This window comes from Lissotriton vulgaris, chromosome 8, assembly GCF_964263255.1.
Source record: "Lissotriton vulgaris chromosome 8, aLisVul1.2, whole genome shotgun sequence".
Taxonomy (NCBI): domain Eukaryota; kingdom Metazoa; phylum Chordata; class Amphibia; order Caudata; family Salamandridae; genus Lissotriton; species Lissotriton vulgaris.
The window spans coordinates 1354721602-1354745650 of record NC_141696.1 but is presented as its reverse complement, the minus strand read 5'-3'; the positions used below and the strand labels follow the sequence as shown (position 1 = coordinate 1354745650).

Genomic DNA, 24049 nt, shown 5'->3' with positions numbered 1-24049 from the left:
ATGCGATCCACTTAGGATGATGATCTGTGTTTAGTAAATGAACAATCCAGTTTAAAATATATTTATAATATCACCAATATGTTCAGTATTTTTGCACTTCATTATATAGATATATGTCTCTCTCTATATATAGAGAGATGGATAATTTTTTCTAAGGTATGCTGCATTAACAGGAGAGGCGATTAAGGGTGCCTTGACTCAACACCTGTGACTTGGGTAAACCTGCATTGGTGTACTCCCCATTCTGTGTCCTGTTTCGAATTCAGTGCACCATAATTCACTCTCTGTCCTCATCGTTTTGTGTCCGTTTAAAGCTTACACTTCTCATACTGTTCTGTACCCCCCACTCTGTGCATTCAAACAATATTAGCTCTTTTTCCCTTTTTATACAGTTTGATATCTTTCTCACAGCTTGCGTATGTATTTACCCTGTGCCCGCTCTTGCCTATCTGGCTTCTAACAAACCTGAATCGTCTCTCACAACTCAGCTCTCGCATCAAACTGTGCCCAGATATGTTCTTTTGTGTGCTCTCCTCCCAGCCTGCACTCTGTTCTAGAGCTTGTCCCCTGGTATCATCCCACTCTCATTGTCTGCACACTTATGTGCCTTCTTTTCTCCCTTATTTCTACCTCCCACATTTCCAGTTGTAGTTAAATTGACCTTGGACTTTTTGAAGCCTCTGTCATTTGACCATACAAAGATCTGATTAAAGAGTAACGTAATTGGAAAACTTTTTAATCAGTGTCCTCCTACAGTTTCAGCGGCAGGCTTACCTTGTGTCCCGGCATGTCATTCAGGTCTTCCTGTGCTCTGTGCATTGCAGCCATAACTAATGACTTTCTTGAGTTCCTACCCATGGTGCGCAGATACTTAGCGAGGGCTCCAGAGACATGATTACACCATTTGCCCTTGATACATCACTGTGATCATGCACAGCTATCAATGGGATGGAGACCCCAGTTAAGCCGACTCCTTGAAACGGAGTATCGGGAGATGAGTCAACCTCACTCTCACGTGGGTATCAGGCACAGGAGAGGCATTTCCCCAGAATTCTGAATGACCAGAGTTTTGAGACGGTTCAGTGTTCATTCGTCCAACTAAACTTTCCCTAACGTTGCCTAAGTATGTGGGAGCCTCAACAGCCTTTATTTTCTTTACCGTGGAGTTGGGAGAGGGAAAGGCCCTGCATTAATAAGTGTTTTTATCCCGCTCAAAGATTTAATTACAGTGGACCGAAGGTTAATAAAAGCAAAACTGATTTTTTTCAAACAGATTTTGATAACCCATATTTAAATTCCCATCAAAGAAGTTCTGACCCAAATAAAGATGTCCGCTTTCCTTATTTTTGCCAAATGAGAACAAGCGGCACTGAAAGTGATCGAGAAAGCGATGGCCATTGTAAAAAAAAAAAAATTACACGCCCGCGAGCGCCACTGCGAGCCATATGTTTTCAATTATTGCGCCCGTGTCTGGGCACGATAACTGAAAACATAAGGGCATTGGTGCGCATAATAGACACCAATAGGTCATGGGCGGAGCAATGAGCCCTCCTTTGGCCTATTGTGTGCTCCGTTTAAAAAAAAAAAAACACGCACACAAACCCAAATAGTGGAACCCAAAAGCACACGCACTAGCGTGTGCGATTCCAGGGTCCGTTTTCAAACCCCCAGCAAAAGGGTTCTCAACTGCGCGAGCAGGGCTATGCACTGCAACGTAGGGCACGAGCCCTAAAAAATTGACAGTATATGTAAAACGGGGTGGGGAGACTTAATAATAACTAGGGAATCATGTTATGGTACAGAGTAGGACCTAGCTAAAAAGGGGGAGGGGTTAAGGAAGGGATTGTCTTAAGGATTTTGGGGGCCCTTGACCAAACGTAATTTGGAGGCCTCTGTTCTGAACAGCTTCAAAATTTATGATCCAATTTTAGCCTTTTCATGCCCTCATCACTGACTCTGCACAGACACATTGGTCCTAATTCTAAATGTGTTTCCAACTAATATTAGGGATAGTGATGCACATTTTCAATATGCACATTTTCAATATTGCGATATATCAGCAGCTCACTGGTATTATTGAAAATAATTTCTGCGACCCACTACCGTTTCGCATATATGAGGACTTGTTTTGATCGAAAAGGAACTTTTTCTTTTATAGATGCTGCATTGTGTTGAAAAACAAACACATCCTCTTTGTAAAATGTTTGTACCAGGCTCCCACATATCACCCTTATTAAAAATAAAGGCAAATGGTGTTTAAACCAATCTATGTTTAAGAATCATTCAATGTCATCAGAGCAGGACTGTGGAGAACACAGCAGTATCTATCAGGAGGAACCCTGAAAGCTGGAGCACTGGGCCAGAGCCAACTTTGCCCATGCCTTAAAAAGTCTCGGGGAATTGCCAACTTAAAAAACTCGATAAGTACAATAAATAAATACTAAAAATTGAAAAATACAGGAAAAACTATGAAAACGGGACAAGAAAAGACATAAATGCTTGAGAATGGTTCAAGACTGCCATCTACAGGCGAAAACGAAAATAAACTTCGCCTCAAGACGATTATATACTTCCGATGTTTAGGCAAAAACAAAATTAAACATAGGAGCACGTAATTAATTACAGAATAATGACAAGATAAGGCTCACGAGATTAATCCCCAAATAAACTAATGGCCCCAGTATTACCACATGACACTGTGCAAACAGTTGTGGGTAAACAAATACCCATAACAAGACTAACGATTCTTAGTAAACCTGTTCTCACATTGCGCGGGAAGAATATAGTAACATCATCCACGACACTAGTTTGCTTCAATTCACGGGACACGTGTTTTAGCACATAGACTCCCCCCCTGTTCAATTCTATAAGGACTGCAGTTTTTCCAGACTGAAGTTGTATCAATATCGGTGCTTCCGGTCTCCTTGTAAACTTCTGGGCGGGAGTTAATCTCAAGCACCTGGAAGTTGTCCTAAAACAAGCTCAAATGTACTGCAATTTGGAGTCCTGTGTTAAAAAATAAGACAACATTGAATTTGGACGTTTCAAGCGTCACACTTAAAACTTAGCCCATCTTTTTGTGAAAGTTAAATAGCTATCTGAAGTAAACTATAGATCACATTCGTGTCTTGCTCAAGCAGGCGAACTTGGAATGACTAACTCCATACCTGTATTTGATTTTAGTATGAGATGGAAGATCTCGGCTGGAGTACTGTTTCGAGAGCTGACTGAGGTCGCCTTCTCCCTTCCCCCGTCCTCCACGGGCTGGTTCAAACGTAGGCCTGGCAGCAGTCGTCATATTTGCTGGTTTAAGAAATAAAAAAGAAACAACTGCATAAGTGCATATTTTCATGTTCATTTCATGACTTCATATCATCACTTTATCTGGGGAGCCACTGGTTTCCATCTGCATGCAAAAAGTCAGCAAAGTAAATGAAAAGGCTGCACACCACAAATATTATCAGTGCCTCGAGAAAATCAGCCAAAAGGTGCATTTTGCGAGAATATTTCTCTTTCTAATCTGCAGAAATGGACAACAAACGTTTGTTTTATCAGTAAAAGTGTTGCCCAGGGAGGAATTATTCCGGGTCCTAACTCGGCTTCTGGTCAGGAAGCCTAAGTACATGGAGGAGTGGCCAGGTCAGAGCTAATGACAAATTCATCATTACACATTACCAACTAGGAGAGAAAAGCATAACAAATAAGATATTATGGGGCAGATCTACAAGAAAGTGTCGCAGCGCGGCACCGCAAGCCCTTTGACTGCGCCACTCTGCAGCACTTTAAGAGCATAGGAATGCGACATATCTACAATGTCGCATTCCTGTGCTCTCCCCTGCGCTGGAGCAAAAACAGCAGCTATGCGCTGGCGCAGGCACCCTTGCACCATGGTGCAAGGATGCCTACGCCATGGGGAGATTGTTTTTGTGAATGAAGGGGCACCTTCCTGCACAAAAGCAATCAGTACAGGCATTTTCCTCTTTCAATGCGTGCTGTAGAATGCAGCACGCATTGAAAGGGGACAAAACGAGGAGAAATTAAATAATTTCTCTGGCTACGCCACCCCTAGGGTGGGGTAGCAAACGGATGCATTTCCAGGTTTACAATTTCTCGTAAATCTGGAAATGCATCAGTGGACATGGGTGTGGACACACCCATGGACCCTTCACATGCAACTCCTGCAAGTATGACGGCACCAAGACCAACTCCCCATCCACTAACACCAGACAGAGTTCTGACACCAACCACCTAAAATGCATCCTGCTCAACACCCGCTCGGTCCACAGACACGCCATCGACCTTTGGAATCTACTAGTCACCATCTCTCCTGACGTCGCCTTCCTAACAGAAACATGGATGAACGCCTCCTCAGCCCCAGACATCACCATTGCCATCCCGGAAGGCTACAAGATCATACGAAAAGACCGCACCAACCAAACAGGAGGAGGCATCGCTATCGTCCATAAGAATTCCATCCGCATCTCAACCAGCTCAGACGTCAACCTCGCTAGCGCCGAACACCTTCACTTCCAGATCCACACCGACCCCAAAACCACACTCAGAGGCACCCTCCTCTACAGGCCACCTGGACCCCGTGCACAATTCAGCGAAGACATCACTGACTTTATCACCCCACGCGCCCTCCCCTCCGAGGACTACATTCTATTGGGAGATCTCAATTTTCACCTGGAAAAAAGCAACGACAGCAACACCACCACCCTTCTGGACAATCTCGCCAACCTCGGACTCAAACAACTTGTTAATACCCCCACTCACTACGCAGGACACACACTCGACCCTATCTTCACCTCCAGCAAATATATCTCCTTCAGTCACACCACAGCTCTCCACTGGACGGACCACAGCTGCGTTCACTTTATCTACAAAAAGACCACAACTCACAACCATTCTCAACCTACTCTGCGAAGAAACTGGAACAAAATCACCATCGACCAGATCTCCTCATCGCTTCTTCAAAACCCCCCTGCCCACTCTTCGAACCCCAACCAAGCAGCCATTAACCTCACTCAATGGCTAACCAACAGTGCCGACAACCTAGCACCTCTGAAAAAACGTCAATCCAAACAAGGCAGCAAAAAATGCCCCCTGGTTCAACGATGATCTTAAGAAATCCAAGAAACTCTGTCGCTCCCTTGAGAAGGCCTGGAAAAAAGACCCAAACACCAGCACCAGGGACGCCTTCAAAAACGCCACCCGCATACACCACCAACTGATCCGGTCTGCCAAGAAAGCCGCATTCAAAGACCGACTAGACAACAACGCCCACAACAGCAAGGAATTATTCAAACTCGTCAAAGAGTTTACCAACCCCACTGCCAACTCCAACGACATCACTCCCTCTCAAGCCCTTTGCGACTCCCTAGCTTCGTTCTTCCACGACAAAATCGCAGACATCCACAACAGCTTCGACAACCAACCTGGAGACCAACCCACCCAACCTTCTGCCGCACCTTCACCCCCCTTGAACATCCTTAATGACTGGAACCCAATCACCACTGAGGACACCATCCGCCTGATGAACTCCATCCACTCAGGATCCCCCACAGACCCATGCCCTCACCACATCTTCAACAAAGCAGACTCCATCATAGCACCACACCTCCGAGACGTCATCAACTGCTCCCTCAACTCCGCCACCTTCCCGGAAAGCTGGAAACACGCCGAACTCGGCGCCCTTCTGAAAAAACCCACAACTGACCCCACCGAACTCAAAAACTACCGCCCCATCTCGCTCCTTCCATTCCCAGCCAAAGTCATCGAGAAAGCTGTCAACAACCAGCTCGCCGCCTTCCTCGAAACCAACAAATCCCTCGACTCCTCACAGTCCGGCTTCCGAGCCAAACACAGCACTGAGACTGCACTCATCGCAGCAACAGACGACATTCGAACTCTACTGGACAATGGAGACACAGTCGCCCTCATCCTCCTCGACCTCTCCGCAGCCTTCGACACAGTCTTTCATGGCACCCTGTTACAACGCCTCAGATACATCGGAATCCAAGGAAAAGCACTAGAATGGATCACCTCGTTCCTTGCCGGAAGAACTCAGAGAGTCCGCCTCCCACCATTCAAGTCAGAGGCCACTGAAGTCATTTGCGGCGTGCCGCAAGGATCTTCACTCAGCCCCACCCTCTTCAACGTTTACATGAGCCCCCTCGCGACCATCGCACGCCAACACAACCTCAACATCCTCTCCTACCCTGATGACACTCAACTGATCCTCTCTCTCACTAAAGACACTAACACCGCCAAAACCAACCTACATGAAGGAATGAAAGAAGTAGCTCAGTGGATGAAGCACAGCCGTCTGAAACTGAATTCAGACAAAACAGAAGTCCTCATCTTAGGTACTTCCCCCTCCGCCTGGGACGACTCTTGGTGGCCAGAGGCCCTTGGAAAAGCACCCATCCCGACGGACCACGCACGAAACCTGGGCGTCATCCTGGACACCTCACTCTCGATGACCAGACAAGTCAACGCCGTTTCATCATCTTGCTTCAACATTCTTCGCAAGCTCAAAAAAACATTCCGCTGGATCCCCACCGAAACTAGAAAAATGGTCACCCACGCACTGGTTACAAGCCGCCTGGACTACGGAAACACCCTATACGCCGGTACCACCGCAAAACTTCAGAAAAAACTCCAACGCATCCAGAACGCATCAGCCAGACTCATACTAGACATCCCGCGTAAAGACCACATTTCTGGTCACCTGAAAAACCTCCACTGGCTCCCCGTCAATAAGAGGATAACATTCCACCTCCTAACCCACGCACACAAAGCACTTTACGAACTTGGACCCGAATGCCTCAACACACGACTTTCCTTCTACACCCCCTCCCGCCAGCTACGCTCTTCCAACCAAGCCCTTGCTGCTGTACCTCGCATCAACAAAGCCACCATGGGAGGAAGATCCTTCTCCTACCTGGCGGCTAAAACCTGGAACTCACTTCCCATTCACCTCCGCCTCACTCAGAACCACCTAGCATTCAGAAAGCAACTTAAAACCTGGATATTCGACAAGTAATTCCCCACCCTTCCTCAAGCGCCTTGAGACCCTCTGGGTATGTAGCGCGCTATATAAATTATGGATTTGATTTTGATTTGTTGCGTGGGAACACCCACAGCAACACCCATGTCCCTCCCCTAACACGCAAAGTGTTGCGTGAACAGGGGCAATATTTACAAGCACAGGTTAAGTCACGCAGGGTGACTTTACCTGTGCTTGTAAATATCCCTTAGCAGGCTGGGCCACCGGTGAGTCATGGAACGGGGTGCACCGTCGGCGCATGGGGCTTGTAAATCTGCCCCTGCGTATTCTGCCAATCTGTGACTGCATGTCCGTTTCCGAATTCTGAGGTCATTTTAGCTTCTTGAATTCCAACGAAGAACGCTGGGTCAGATGTACAAAACATTTTAACAGTTTAAAACTCTCCAATGTGTCACCTGCAGCTGTTAAAATGCTTTTTGTTATGTACTAATCACATTTTTGGAATAAAAATAAGTTTTTCTGATTCCCAATATGGGATCCTGAAGGGATACGGAATAGTTATCTGGAAGCAGTGTGTTGGATGCGTCCCTTCCAAAGACCGGAATCGCAGATTTACAAACGAAATCCAGTTGCAAAACATTGAATTTATTTACAGACACCTCAAAAGTGGATAATTTATTCACAAGAGGCCCTCTTGGGACTCTCTCCCCTATGTGAATGTGTAAAAAAAAAAAAGAAAGAAAGAAAGGCGTTTGTTGAGAAGTAAGTAGGCAGTGACCCAGGGGTCCGTTGCCAACTCCTAAAAAACACGCAGTCTTATTTCTTGTAGGGAGAACTGACTGCATGAAAATAAAAAATTAAAAAATATATATAGCTTTAATAAAACACAGTCACAGACATGGTGGTCTGCTGACCCTAGCAGGCCACTATCCCTGTGATGTTCTCCATTTGTAATGAGTAGCAATTTCCGATTTGCCTCATATAATAGACTTGAGGTTGCCACAATTTTGATTTGTACAAACCAAGCTATTCTTACACAGGTCCGTTATTTAAAAATAAAAAAATAGTTACTGGTGCAGAAATACTGGTCCCAGTTTGCAATCTTCGTACATCTGGTCCATTGTTACTTATCAGCTAAATAAGAACTGGAGAAGCTTCTAACAATTCAACACCACACCCGCTGTGGGGACATTAGGGAGGCAGCTGTTATTAGCACTCTTATCTCTGGTTGTCTCCGAGTGTATGACTTTTTATCACAGCCTTTGTTGCTCTATATCTGTTTGCAGCTTATTGCTTAGTTGGCTGTGGATCCGATTGATCATCTATATTTTTTATATATCAACTTTTAATAGTTCAAGGTTATAATATGTTTGTCTGATAGCACAATTTCTTATTGTTCAGTAACTGTCTAGTGTACAACGTCCTGCAGAACCTCGGTCCTCTATGTTTGTTATGTATATACAGAATATTTCTATTTTTACAAATTGGCAAATTTGATTGTGTGTATACCACCTCATTCATCTATATTCTTTTATTGTAAAGCACTCCAATACCCTCGATGGTCACGTTCGCCCTATTTAAATCTCTATAAATAAAATAAATAATCAGTTGCTGCGGAACTGGTGAGCTGGTAAGAGGGGCACTCCAAGTCTAACAATATATGTTGGAATCTTGCCGGTGCCCACAATACAATGCTTTGGACACCATCCCAAAAGGAGGACACATTTGCAACTCGTTTCATGGCAACATTGGTGCCTACAGCTTTGACAATCAAATGCTCTTAAGAACTGCCTCCACCTTGCATGTGGTGTTGGGGAGCAAAATGAAACAAAATATCTCTCCAGGAGTGCAAGATAGAATTTTTTTGGGACTTTGAACATTCAATTAACAACTTAAAAAACAAATAAGCTATACTTTATAGCAAATTAATAAAAATATATTTTAATTAGAATTTAAGTAGAAACCTGCAGCAACCTTCACCATTACCACTCAATTACCCATCCATTTTTTGACAAAATTACAATGTTTGCTTCGCAATGATTTTAAAACTCTGTATGTGGTCTTGGAGTTTGTTCTCGATCCCCTGGTCCTCAGTGTGTCTCACTCTTTCAAGGAATATCCTGCAGACTGAGACAGTTTTAGATCAGATATGCATTATTTGACCGTCCTGTGGCTGCACTGGCGTCTTGGCAGGCCTACTGTGAGGTCCACATAGTGAATAAGGAGATATCTAACTCCCCCCCCCCCCCCTCCAGCCCCCTCTCCTAGACTGAGCCCTAGAGTTTCAGGAGTGCATTTTTTTCTTTCTTTGTGGCAGGGGGATTGCAGAGGAGCATCCTGCGTTTAGGAAGCACCTTGAACTGGTGCAGTGGCAGGTATCCCAGGGCCTCACAGTGAGTGGGGAGTTGGGCTAAACCAGGAATGGTATTCGTAAAGATTTCCATGGCAAGCAGTGTCGTCCTTACTGACAGTGAATGCGGTCACCCCAATCATTGCAGTAGTCCTCATGGCACACATTGACTAGCGATTTCCAACATAAACTGCCTAGCAGCAGTCATTGTCTCAGTTATGATGCGGAGTGGAGAGGCTTGGTTGATCAGGATTCTTCTTATGCACCTGTTGACAGCTGTGGGGTGATGGCCGAGTATTAGAAAGGCAGAAACATCTTCACTTCTTGCGGATCTAGTCCATAAACAGGCCACAGTGAACTCAGGTGAGCTGAACAGCCAAGATGACTGTAGGTGAAAGTCACCGATACTCGAATTTAACACATTACTTGTTAATTTAAGGAAGAAGACTAGTTCAATTTAGTTGGCTGCACATATTGTAGAAAAGATCAAGATAAGTTTGAGGACGGCAGCTAAAATAAAAACAACAGGGCAGAGTGCAAGCGTTGGAGGGATTAGAAGAAGTGACCAAACTCGTCTCAAAGAAGCATCCACCTTCAAACAGTGTACGCATGACTGCCTACTGAAACTGGTTGAATGTCTGGAGGATTTCCACAACCTCCACAGGGGTAACTCAGTGCGCTAGAAGTCCCTAGATAAAAAATACAACCAGATTCCCTAGAGGACAAATGGTTTTGGAGTGGAGGGAATTACCAGGAGAGAGTTGGTTGCATGCTTAAGCTACTAGGGTGCTCATCAGGTGAGCATACAGATTTCCACCACAACTTCAAAAGGCAGACAGTGGCCCCAGTGAAACAGTTATGGTAGCAGTCAAAACTGCCGAACACAGAGACCAGCTCTAAATTGACTCATTAACCAAAAGATGCTGGGAGACTGCAGCATGATGTTTCAGGACATGACTCCAGGCACATGGGACAAGCTAATTCCGCCAAGATTTTGCGATTTTGAGAGGGGGGTGGGGTGGTGGCACCTGATGGATATTATAAATGAGATTGACACATGGAATAATATTTTCAGTAACTTCCTCTGTGATACACTGGTGATCCAGTGTATGTTAAAACAGGAGGAACCAACGAGAGCTTTTTTAGGAGGTTTTACATTCAGAGTCAGGCTAATGATGACAATTTCAAAATTCGGTGATGTGTTGGTCCATCAATGGCAGTTTGGCCCAGAAATGATCTTGTGAATGACACATACAGAGAACCCTACTCAAGGGAGGGGGTAGAGTAGAGGGAACTGCGGACAACCATCTGAGAAGCGTTTAGTTGTTAAGTATTGCTAGTACATAATGCTGTGATTGTGTTTGGGCAGTCTAATTTGTGGAGTTTTGTTTTTCCCAATGTGTCGATGCAGCCCATTACACTGCTATTCGTCGAGTCAATACAACGATTTAAGGCCACCTAAATATTGCGCTAAGCATTAAACAAAACATGCAAGTCTATGATGTAATGCTATTACACAGGTAATTAGAAAAACAAATATACGTTGCCCGTTAATGGGAGATAAAAGTTAGCCCCACTGGGCCTTTACATGTTAATTATTTTTATATTTACATAAGTATCTTTGTGAGCTTTAAGCTGTACTAGATCTAATATGGTAATTTAATTTTAGTAGCTCTTACAATTTATTAAAATGTTCCATCAAAATACTTCAAAAACCTTTATCTGCTTAGTTTTCTGGTTTCTTAACCAGCTTGAAGGTGAAAGATTAAAGTATCAAACTAATTAAAAACTACTGACTAGTTTAACTAAGCATCTGCGTATCAGCTTGCATTCAAACAGTGGTGTGTAGTGTGTGAGAACTGGTCCTTGTGGATTTGTTACAAACTGTATGTGGGTAGTATTTCCATAAAGCAAACTTGCCAATATGCAGTGCAGTGCTGTAGAGGGTCAAAGACAGAGTCAAGAGATACTCTTTACTAAATTGGAAAAGTCCTGATGGATATGGTGATGTCATTTCTGATCCTGGATACATACTGAAGGACATAAGCCTTAGTTTCTCTTTTTTACACTTCTGTGTCTGCAGTAGGGTGATATCCTGTCTACACCACCAACGCCAACCGCCTGACTTCCTGGTCCAACGTCAATGAGACACGCAAGGTCATGAACTCCATCCACTCAGGATCTCCGTCAGACCCATGCCCAAACCACGTATTCAACAAAGCAGATGCTGCCATCGCACCCAAACTACGGAAGGTCATCAACATCTCCTTCGAAACAGCGACATTCCCGGAGAGCTGGAAACACGCCGAAATCAACGCCCTCCTCAAGAAGCCCAAGGCGGACCTCAAGAACTTCTGGCCCATCTCCCTGCTCGAAGGTGAAGGCGAAGGTCATCGAGAAAATCGTCAACATGCAACTGGCCCGCCACCTGGAAGACAACATCTTGGACCCGTCCCAGTCCAGGTTCAGACGAAACCACAGCACAGAGACAGCTCTCATCGCCGCCACAGACGATATTAGGCACCAACTAGACAACGGCGAAACATCAGCCCTCATCCTCCTGGACCTGTTGGCCGCCTTCGACATGGTCTGCCATCGCACTCTAAAGACACGCCTCCTAGAAGCCGGAATCCAAGAGAAGGCCCTTGACTGGACCACGTCCTTCCTCTCCAGCAGAACCCAGAGCGTCCGCCTCCCGACCTTCGATCAGAGGCCACCGAAATCATCTGCGGCATCCCCCAGGGCTCATCCCTCAGCCAAACGCTGTTCAACATCTACATGGTCCCCCTCGCACAAGTGGCCCGCCAACACGACTTCAAGATCATCTCCTAAGCTGACGACACCCAGTTCATCCTCTCCCTCACCAAGGACCCGCACACTGCCAAAACCAACCTCCACGAGGGAATGAATGCCGTCCCCGACTGGATGAGGAACAGCCGTCTGAAGCTGAACTCTGACAAGACGGAGGTACTCATCCTCGGACCCACTCCCTCAGCCTGGGATGACTCCTGGTGGCCGACCATACTGGGAACAGCACCGACACCCACCGACTATGCACGCAACCTAGAATTCATCCTCGACTCCTCCCTCTCTATGTCTAAACAGGTTAATCCAGTCTCCTCCTCCTTCTGCTACAACACCCTCCGCATGCTCTGCAGGATCTACAAGTGGAAACAAGAAGAACGGAGACACAGGCCCTTGTCAGCAGCAGACTGGACTATGGCAACACACTCTACGCAGGAATCCCAGCCAAACAACTACAATGACTACAATGCATCCAAAACGCCTCTGCCCGACCGATAGTCAACGTCCCCCACCGCAGCCACATCACCCCCCACCTGAGAGACCTACACTGGCTCCCCGTCGACAAGAGGATCACCTTCAAGCTCCTCACCCCCAACACAAAGCACTCCACAACGCCGGACCAGCCTACCTGAACAGCAGACTCTGCTTCTACACCCCCACCCGCCATCTCCGCTCCGCCAGCTCCGCTTCGCCAGCCTCGCCCTCGCCGCTGTTCCCCGCATCCAACGAACAACCTCCGGCAGCAGATCCTTCTCCTACCTCACCGCCAAGACCTGGAACACCCTTCCTACCCACCTACGGCAGACCCAAGACCTACTCGCCTTCAGAAGACTCCTCAAGACCTGGCTCTTCGAGCAGTAGCAGCACCCCCTCTCCTCAAAGCCTGGAGACCCTCACAGGTAAGTAGCGCGCTTTACAAGTACTCTGATTGATTGATTGTCTACAGGTGTACCAAGAACCACCAGAGAAGGCAAGCTTGTCTGCAAGATAAGAGGGGTGCTAGTCATGAAGACTTTGCAAGGGCTGGCAGCAGTAAATAACCTAAGCTGCCCTGCCCGCATGATGAGCCAACTGCACCGTGACCAACCCAATTGGTGCTACCATTTTGTGGCGATTATACCCCTTAAATACCGTGAACCACTAGTCCATCCCTTTACTCACACCTTTTTAGGGGCAAAGCGTGTCCAGGCAAGCCCCTGGTTGCTGAGGCTTACAACCTCCCGAAGGACTAGTGGGGCGCCGTCGTTTTCCTCTAGGGTCCTGCCGTAAAGACTCCTGGGGTTGTATTGCATCTGCAGCCCTATTGTGCTCCTGAAGAGTGTACCCCCCATGTACCATTCAGCTTTCGGATCGCCCTGTAACTCCGCCCGCAACACAAATTAACAAGTTAACATGTTCGTTCCCTGGCTACCCATCCTAGCCAACATGCCAGGTATGCGGTAGGGAGACGGCGTGACCGGGAGGAACCAACAGGACAGACAGATGGGCAGGGTCAGGTACAAGTACTTCGCCCCAACCCACCGATGTGCCAGAAGTGATGAGGAATCTGCACCAGACTTTAGGGACTCCCAGGGGATCCCCACAACTAGACGTGGGGATGTGCCTAATGTGGCATTAGTTTTGCATTTTTCCTGGGTTTTTTTTGGTTCAGCATACTTTCAGTCTGTGGTGGAATGGCTCATCCCTGAATGCTATACACTTCTGAAAGGTACATAAAATTCTGAATTCTACAAAGGTTCATTTGTGAAGATCCCCTCATGGTTTTCCCAAAGAGACGAATAGACAAAATAAAAACAAAAAATGAAAATAAGTGGGACAAAATAGCCATTGGTGACAACTTTTTCATCTGTATTTTTAGGTCATGTTGGCCAATTTACAGAAGCAATATACCGTTATGTCCGATAGACCCCACTGGTTGCTAGGATATTTAGGGTTTGTAGGTTCTTAAACACCTTGGCTGCTAGAGGTTTTCCCCTCCTGTGCTGCATATGCATGATCCCCATTGTTCATGACGAGCTCAGCTCGTCATAAGCACACGACCAGTGTATTGCATGACGAGCTGAGCTCGTCATGAGCAGCAAAGGGGTTAAAAACGTTTTATAGCCAGAAGAGCAAACGACTGAGCTGCAGTTTATAATCAGGGCCACTGGAATTTTACGATTCTACGGCATGGCCTTTTCCACATATTTATAGATTTGTTGCCTTTGCCTTCTAATCCATTGTTTCTGCATACTTTCCAGATTTCATCCAAAGAATAGTTTCTAGCTCAAAAGGATCAAAAGGTAATAAAAATGCAGCAGCATGTCTTGCTATGCAGTGAAAGGCCTTTTGCAAAGGTCGACTGGTCACCTTTCAGTTGCTTATCGCTGTATTTGGGTGTAACACTGGTACTAAGGTGAATCCTTTCGTTAGTGTTAATGTAATTATAAAAGAATGAAGTGTATGTGTGACGGTACAACGCGTACCGTTACAACGCGTACCTTTACGACGCGAGTCGTTAGAACGACTTGCGTTGGGGGGCGCTGGATAGTGAATAGTTTAATTTACTATTCCAACTCCAGTCCCCGTGGATAGTAGGGAAGGTGTTGCATAGTAAATTAAACTATCCCCTATCCTAGAGCGCCCTCCAGCGAAAGTCGTAACTACTTTCGTTGTAAATCCTGCGTTGTAACGGTACCTCGTTGTAACGGTTCCGTTGTAAAGGATGTTTCCCCTATGAAGCAATACCATCACAAAATGTTCCGCATTATGCTGCACAATCTGCCTTTTCTTGACACATATTTGTTATCCCTGCTGTATAATTTGGTGTTCCCCTGCCGCATAATTCCAGTTTTCCTACTTGTAATGATTTTTTATTGTATATCGCCCATACAGCAATTCATATATATAGTAAAATTAATAAAAAATGGGTATGAAGAAAACACGTATTTCTGAAATGTGGACAAGATTCTGAGTTTAGTTTTTTCATCTCTGAATTTGGAATCGCCCATACTATCAAGTGATGCACATAGCATTTTGCAAAATGTCTTTTTTCCTACACACTTGCTTAGATTTGGATGCCAAAAACGCAGAAAAAAAATACAGTTGGTGATAACAAATGTTCTACTATTCTGGGTTCACACCACTTGTGTGGCTTGCAATGTCTGTAGCTGTGGATTTTAAGCCTGGACTAGGCGGACAGCCATGGAAACCTAATAAACCCAGACAATTCTGTAAACTAGACTACCGGGGGAGTCCAGGGCGGTCGGGCTTGCATGGCACCCTGCCCTTTTCTTACATACAATGCCCTTTAAACCTCCAACCCCATTTTGAAATTCTTTGTGTGCCCTGGCTTCCCAGACTCCACAATCCCTTAAATGTATTTTACATCCTGCAGTATGTCACCATGGAACTGAAGAAATACCATCACATCACCTGCATCCTAATTGAACTCCATTACTTCCCCTCCCTGACCTGCATCATCTTCAAGTGAAGCTGAATCATTTGCAAAGTCCAACATGCTCAGGAGAGCCAAGCCATGATCAGCTGGCAAGGATGTTCGAAGTGAGAAAAGTAAATTGTTTTCACTTTATTGGGAGCTCCCAAATTGCGCTTTCAAAAGTACCTACTAATCTTCATCAGACATGGCACACAGAAAAGGTCCTTCAGCAACCTAAGTGACCCCAGGCCGGCAGAAATTTCTGTAGGTCACACTTGGGGAGCGGTGGCCGGTGGGGTAGCCTCTGGCTCTAGTTTGCTGTGCAGCGGTACCAAGATATCCTTGAGGGTGCTCTTTGCTGTTGTGCGCTCACACATGAATTCCCCTGAGGGTGTACTCCTGCGGTGGCAATATCAGTATTTCCTATAAATAAAGTCACAGGTTCGGTGTTGATAGTACCTTTAGGTCGGGAGATATCCAACGTTGAAGGTACTCTACAAGTCCTACTTTCAGCTTTTACAGTTAATTTTCAACTCTGAACACTGAGAAACTTTGTATTAATGTGTTAATATCAAGTTGAGATTTTCCTCCAGTTGCATCAATTCTATCATGTATGTTATAGATTTCCAGCCATTGTTTGAAATGTGTTTGTTTCCTATGAAAAGGAGTCTCAGACCACACACTGGGAGAATATTTTTGTGATTAGTTCTTTAATCTTCAACAGTCCACATTCACGAAGGTAATCAGTTTTTAGCAGAAAAGTCAGTCAGATCTCCACCTCTAGGGTAACATCTGTCTTTGCATTCTATGAGAGGATTACAATCTTTGTTGATTGTCATCACAATTATGAACGTCACAGTGCTGGGATTCAATTGCGTAACGCCTGTTGCTCCTTTATATTCATTTTTAAAGCTTTGTTTATTGCACTGTGAAATTTCCTGTGCATATATATTCAAGTTGTTCTACATACGTAACAGCACTTACTGAATATCTAATCCATATTGAAACTTAAACAATTCTAGTATACTAGAGCTAGACTCAACCTTCACACCACATACATCGAGCTAGGTCTTAAATCTCATGCAAGCTACAACAGACACTCAAAAAAAGAACCCCCCTTTCACTCCTCTGATGCTGCTAGAATATCCTAACAACTTCACAGATAAATGAAGAAGAATTACATTTAGGGCTAGATGTACTGAACACTCTAGTTGCAAAGAACTGGTCTCAATTTACGACCAGTATTTTTGAGACCAGTGAGATATTTTGCAAAAAGACCTATGTACTAATAGGTCAGTTCGCCAAAAAAAATTCAATCATAGTGCGGCAAGATTCAACACACTTATAAACAACAAATGAAGGAGTATTACCCGATGAGAGATGAAGGCTTTCCAAACGTGGAGACAGTATTCCTTGTTAGTAAACCCCTCACTCACCACCTAGTGGTGACTTGCTTCATCATCGGGGTCCACCCAAGTGGCCTAGCGTCACTTGGGTGTGCTTCGACACCTGAGTTACAGTGGAGCAGGTCGTGAAATGTGGATGCAAACAAAAAAAGTTGTGAGTGTTAAAAATTGTCCTGGTTTATGACTTTATATTACAATTTTATTAAAAAAGCAACTGGACAATGTTAAAATGCAGGTGAGATACTGGAAGGGGAGTTACGACCTACGTATCTCAATTATGTGTTGGTCTACATGTTTCAACCATTTGGGGTGATCCCCGGTATTCATCAGGACCAATGAAGGAAGTGGGAGGTGTGGGTCCCCTAAAAGACGCACCCTGTCCTAAATCCTTAGTCATCCAGAGGAAAAAATTTTCCACTGGGAAGACACTCCTAAGAATGTAGGGTGCCAGAAAAAACTAGAGGGATTCTCTTGTTTGGCTTCAACAAGCAGGGGGTAGGTGCTTCACGCGTTACAACATATTAGTTGGCTGTCGTGAAGAGAGGCTAATCACCTACGTCTACCGTCCACCGCTCGGCTATGAAGATTCAACACACTTCATGAATATTAATAGGGTAGTTTGCGAATTGCAACCCACTACTATTCCCTGCCATCACAGGAATGATGACCTCTTTTGTGGCATCAGTAAAATAACATCTTGCAACTAAATTTCAGTCGTAAACATTGATGCATGGCATAACAATTCAGTATTTGGAAGGGACGCATACAACATGTCCCTCCCAAACACCAAATTGGTATCCGGTTCTAAACACATTTAGTGATTCTGAAACACTATTAAGAATCCTCTAAGTGCATTTAGTACATAGGAAAAGAGTTTTAGGATTATATGCGTTTCCCCTGATTACATTTACAGGCCGGTAGACATTTGGGGGGGGAGCAAGTAAACACCAGTAAAGGTTTTTTTTGTGAGACCAAGCAGATATATGGAAGAGTGTAAGAACTGCAAATCTTTGTCCTGTGGTTATTTTTTTTAAAAATCTGTTTATTAGCATAGTAGGTAAAGCAGTTACATAAATTTCCAAGCCCAGTAAAGCAGAGTAAAACATGCGTGTGCCTGCTTAGAACATATGGTTGCATTGTCATCTTGATTTTACATTTCGTGGTGATCGTAACTGTCACGAGTAAACAAACCCCGGTCAATTCAATCCCTCCCTCCACCTTCGAACAACCCTCCCGACATGCATATAATTGAATGAACGTTAAACTGGGTCACCCATGGCGTTGCAACATGTAGCTTCTGCTATCTGTACACATAGGTGGTACGAGGCAAAAGGCTAGTGGTTGGGTGCCCCCGTATCTCATCGTGGCGCATCACAGTCAATGACAGTGCATGAAAGTCTGGCTCAGGACATATTTATTCCACATTCGGTGAGTCACACGTATCCCCGTCCTCCCCTTCATCCCCAGTTTCAAATGCTCCCAAAGTGACAAACCAGTCCAGCGAGATCGGCGTTTTCCGCAGACCTCTGTATTCCTCGCGCTGCAGTGCTTCTCCCTCTGCCTTGCCCCAGCGCACTACCTCTGCCTTCCATGATTCAGGGTTGGGTGGTTTGGGTGACTTCCACCTCATCGTAATGGCACGCTTCGCTAATAATAGGGCCAGGTCTGCAAAGCGCGTCGCCACTGTCCTTTTGCGTTGTGAGGGTCCCAGCCCCAGTAGTGTGCCTTCTAGTGTAGGGGATCGGGACAGAGCACCTGCGCTCTCAAGCGATGCATGGACCGTGGTCCAGTAATATCCCAACTTGGGGCATTGCCACAGCATGTGCATCAGTGTTGCATCTTCAGTGTCGCAACGGGGGCAGTTGCTTTTCGCATCAGGGAACATCGCATGTATGCGGTGCGGGGTCAGGTAGGCTCTATGCAGCAGCATCAATTGAATGAATTTGAACTTGGGGTTCCTAGCTACCTGTTTGGGAAACTGCAGTACTCGGTCCCACTCTTTGTCTCAGGGGACTACCAATATCCCCCTCCCACGTCTCCCTGAGAAGCGATAGAGTGAATGCCCTCCCTTCTCTGATGCTAGCAGTGAGCCATCTAGTCAGGTGTGCGCCCGTGCCCATAAGGTAGTGCATCTTGGTGAGAGGGTTCGTAACAGGTTCCTGGCCCTCAGGTGACCACTTATGTGTGATATAATTGCGGAGGCCTGCGTGCAAAAGGAATGAGCCCCCAGGTACGCCTTGTGCGGTTCTGAAGTCTTCAAAGGACAACAGGTGCCCTTCCGCAAACAGGTCGCCCACATGCGATACTCCTGCGTCATACCATGGCGCTAGCGAGGTCGCCGTGAGAGCTCCTGTGCCCAATGGGATGCCCAAGAGCGGGATCGTGGGGGCATAGGATGACTTAGGGGACGTGTACTTCAATGCCTTCCTCCAGTAAATTATCGCCAGTCTAAGGAGTGGCGGGGCATCTCTCGGTATATCTGAGTTGGGCAGGAGCAGTGTGTGTATACTCCCCTTGTCGTGGTCCTCCTCCAACAGATTGATCTCTTGGAGATTGCGACCGGCCACCCAGAAGGCCAGCCACTGTAACTGACACGCATAGTTGTAAGCTCTAAAGTCCGGCAGGCCCATACCACCGGCGTCGGAGGGGAGCTGCAACTTGGACAAGCCTATACGTCTGCGGCCGCGCCCCCATACAAGTTCGGTGAGGAGAGTGTCAAGGGTCTTAAATGTCGCTGCTGGGATCTGGTACGGTAGATTGGTGAAATGGTAGAGGAGACGGGGGAGCATCACCATCTTAGATATCGCTACTCTGCCGGGTATTGAGAGTGGCAGTGTCAACCAGAATTGTATCTGCGACTTCAGTGCTCTGATGGCCCTCCCAAGGTTGCCGTCAATCATCATGTCAGCCTCCCTATAGATATGCATCCCCAGGTATCTAAAGGTGGTTTCCGCCATCTGGAATTCGTGGGGGGCGAAGGGTAGGGGAGTAGTCAGACCTGTGGCCGCAAATGTGTAGCCATAGGACTTGGATACGTTTATGGTCAGGCCAGAGATCGTCCTAAAGTCCTCAAAGATCTGGGAAACAGGGCTCAAGTCGCCCCTCAAGTCTCGGAGATACAATATTATATCATCCGCGTAAGCAGACAATATGTGCCGTCCCATGTCTTCGTATGCCATGTCGGGGGGGCCATCAACCGAAGCCTACAGAGCATAGGCTCGAGGGCAAGGACAAAGAGGAGGGGGGAGAGCGGGCAGCCTTGCCTGGTGCCCCTCGCTATAGCTATAGGAGCTGATATATGTCCGGAGGTGCGCACTCTAGCCGTGGGGACGGCATACAGCAATCTGACCCAGTCGAGGAATGTCCTGTGGTTAAAGATGGTACGCTGGTGACATTCTCATAGTCACAGAGGACCCCAAGTCCTCCATTCCAGCACTCATGGAATCCATCGGGGGAAATACTCAGCCCACTCAGGATATAGACTTACCAGAGATAAATCGGAGTGTATGACACTCAATATCCACACCACCAGAGAGGTGCTTGTCAACTCTGGACTCGTCTGGCAACCGGGGTTCATCTAGTACCTAGGGATCCAATTCGGCAAAAACCTCTAATCCACACTCGACCAAAACAAGAAACTAATTTTAGAAAAAATAAAAAAGCTCTTGGAGGCATGGACCCCCAAGTTTATATCCTAGTGGGGGAGAGTAGGCACAATTAGGCTGATGACCACTCCGGTGATAAACTACCTGGCGGGTATGATCCCACTCACATTACCTGACGACTTCCACCGTAAAACTGACAAATTGCTAAACAAGTTCCCCTGGCAAGACGAAAAAGCGAGAATAAGCCTGAAGAAATTAAGACTAGATAAGAAATTAGGAGGCATAAACCTGGCAGATTAGAACATTTCAGACTGCATTTATAGCGAGACAGGGGATCTACTGGATCTGACCCAAACAGAGCTACATGCCGGTCTGGCTTAGGATGGAGAAAGCCATACTCAACAACCTTGAACCCTTAACATAACTCACCCCAAACAAACAGACAAAAAACATGAGCCCAATATTCAAAAACACCAGACTCGCCCTGATCAAGGTAGATCAAAAACTGAAACTCAGCATTAAAAACTCGAACTGGGAATCGCTGTGGGAAAACTCAAAAATAAAATAGAGGGAAACCGCTAACCATAGATGCATGGAAGAGAATAGGGATCTCATTCCCTGCCCAACTTGAAGAAGGGGGAATCCCCCTAACCTTCAAACACACTACAAGAACAGCATAACTTACCAGACAGAACTTTACAACTTCCTGAAAATTAGAACTGCCCTAACCAAATCAAGCATAACCAGACATGTACCCTCAATTTTTCAGTATATGGAAAATCTGAACAAAGTGGGCCATCAGGTCTCCTATATCTACAAACTACTCCGTCCCAACACCTCCAAGCTAAACAACAAAACAACCAATTATTGGGAGGCAGAGCTAGACTCCACGCTGACCGAACAAGACAGACATGCTTTCTGGTCGGCACCTTCAAAAATATGATCTCCGCGGTGCTTGCCCAGTGGCATAACCCAGCACCTTTCCCCCACGGAGAGCAGGACTCCCCCGCCCCCCCCCCCTCCTTCCCTCTAGAATCTTCTCTATCTCTCCCCCTCCTGTACTTCCCCCAGAGTAGACAAAGAGACAGGGGGACGCCCAGCTCTTAACCCACTTCAAACCTACCCAACCTTCGGACTCCCCCAGTACAAAGAGCCACGGGTATATGTTTTATGCTATATGTTTTACAATAGTTTTAACAGGGACGTCCAAGCCTTTGTATTAAATGATACCAGCAACCAAACCAAATCAAATGGAATGTTACCCTGTATGGTCAATGCGAAATGTTAATTGTCATATGTGTTTGTATAAAAATAAAAAAACACCAATAAAAATATTTTGGAAAAAAAAAGTTTACGTTTCTGGAGGTTTACAGTGATGGGAGTGCTTGCAGTTTGTAGATCAAAAACGGTTGGTAATTCACCCTCATCTCAAAGAGCTCCAGAAGAACCTTAAAGATGGTCTTCCCAGCACGAAAGTTGATGAAGTGACTCCACCACTCATCACAAACCTAAGGCAACTCAGCTTCATCATCAACTCCGACCTCTCATTCAAAACTCATGCCATCAGGAATCCATAACTTTATGTCAGCTCACAATCTTCTGTAAATACAAACCAAATATCCAAACAAACAAATTTTGAAAAAAACGGACAACATTTTGGTCCTCTGCCATATGAACTGTAGAAACACACTGCTCAACGGCAGTCTTGATTCTACTTCCACAAATATAAACAAAAAAACACTATTGCACATACTGCACCCACTCTTATAGACCTACACTGGCTGCACGTCTACCCTCGGATTTCCAAGATCTCCTACAATACCTACAAAAACACTGACAAAGAGTGCATTCCCATACCCAACTTAAAATGAGAATTTCCAGGGCCTGAGAGGGAAGTGGGAAGCGGGCAATGCAATACGATTAGCCACAGTACAGCCAGGTTGAAAGCAAATAAGAACACACGAAATGTCCGGGAGACTAGGCTTCTGCTACTGTGCATCAAGGATTTGGCAGGATATTCTGCATCAGAACTGGTTTGATCTAACACTTTACCACTCTTCTAATTCAGAAAATAAATTAAGACATTTCTTCTCAACCTGAACAGACACGGCCTATTCATTTCACGCCAACCCTCCTCTACGGAACAGGACACACAAATGTCATTTGCATCATGTGTACACAACGTGAAAGCATGCCTTATGCTATGTGAAGGCTCGCTGCTGCTCTTTAACATGAGTTTTACACCAACATGCATAATAATTTGTTTTTTCAAGTAGTGTACCAAATGCAATCGAGCCATTATTAAAAAATCTTTATGTGTTGTTACCGAATTTAAAACATATTAAATTTACCAACATTGAAAGGATGGGCTGTTGAGTTGGCTTTGCCAGGATTCGTACACATGACTTAAGATCACAGTAGGTGTCAGTAGTGAGGATAAAGCTCACTGAGACATCTTGTAGGCTTGCAGAGATATACAAGACTAAAGAAAGGGTAAATTCTGGATCTCCTTAAACACCGCTTCATAACACTTAGTTAATGTCTGATTTAGTCTACAATGGCAATCCTATTCAAGGAACAATGGATTGAGACAAGACCTGGAACCGTCAACACAGAAGAAACTGTTCTCCAGTTGTATCAGTAAGAGCTCTGTGCTGTATCAGTCCTTGGTACTGCACTGCTTCACTTGACAAAATGTGCAGTTTTTGAAGCCTGGGAGGTAAGAAAGGCCTCAAAGGTAGTTCTAACTTCAGGCACAGAACACAATACTGGCATTAATAGAACACAATACTTACCACTATATGAAGCACTGGCCGAGGACCTTTTCTGGCTATCATGTCATATTAAAGATGTACTTTCGAATGGATAGGCTGACGAATGGCAAATCAGGGAGTTTAAAGTGAAAAACAAGTGATTGCTCATGAAGCATACTGAAACAACTGGGTGCTTAAACAATAAGACCAGTAGGACTTATGAATAATATCTTAGTAACAAGTGTTTAACAAATGCAGTTTTGATTCAGATGACTACTGTTTGAAACAACAAATTATACATGGGGATGGCTCAGTTTGAGTGTAACCAGTGTTTTAAGTGGGCCGGGTCTCACCGGGTCTGAGCACCGGCAGTTTTTAGGTCGAGCCTAGAGCAGCGCATGCGCTGCTGGCTTGACTTTAGTAAGGGGCTTCTCAAAGCGCTACCCGCCGGCCACCAAATTGTGGTTACGTGCACAAGCGCGCGCCTGCTCCGCCTCTCCAATGTTCTGTTGTTGATCTTTCACTTTCTCGTGCCCACAACTCTTGTTCGCTCCCCCACGTTGTTCACGAGCTAACACGACTCCAGTCACAAACAATGATAATTTTTGAATGAGAAATGCTATGCGTCTCCTACAGCTCTTCGTATATCCAAATACATTTTGTGAAACATATATAATGCTGAATTTAACAGCACACAAAT

At 45.5% G+C, this 24049-nt stretch overlaps 1 protein-coding gene across 1 annotated transcript in view; it reads right to left on the bottom strand.

Moving 5' to 3' along the window:
• CWC15 (CWC15 spliceosome associated protein) overlaps positions 1–24049 on the bottom strand; it is a 77969-nt gene that overhangs the window by 46616 nt on the left and 7304 nt on the right. The window contains exon 2 of the mRNA XM_086935301.1: positions 3168–3303. Coding sequence (XP_086791427.1) covers positions 3168–3298 — 131 coding nt within the window. The 5' untranslated portion in view covers positions 3299–3303. The remainder of the gene's footprint in view (positions 1–3167; positions 3304–24049) is intronic.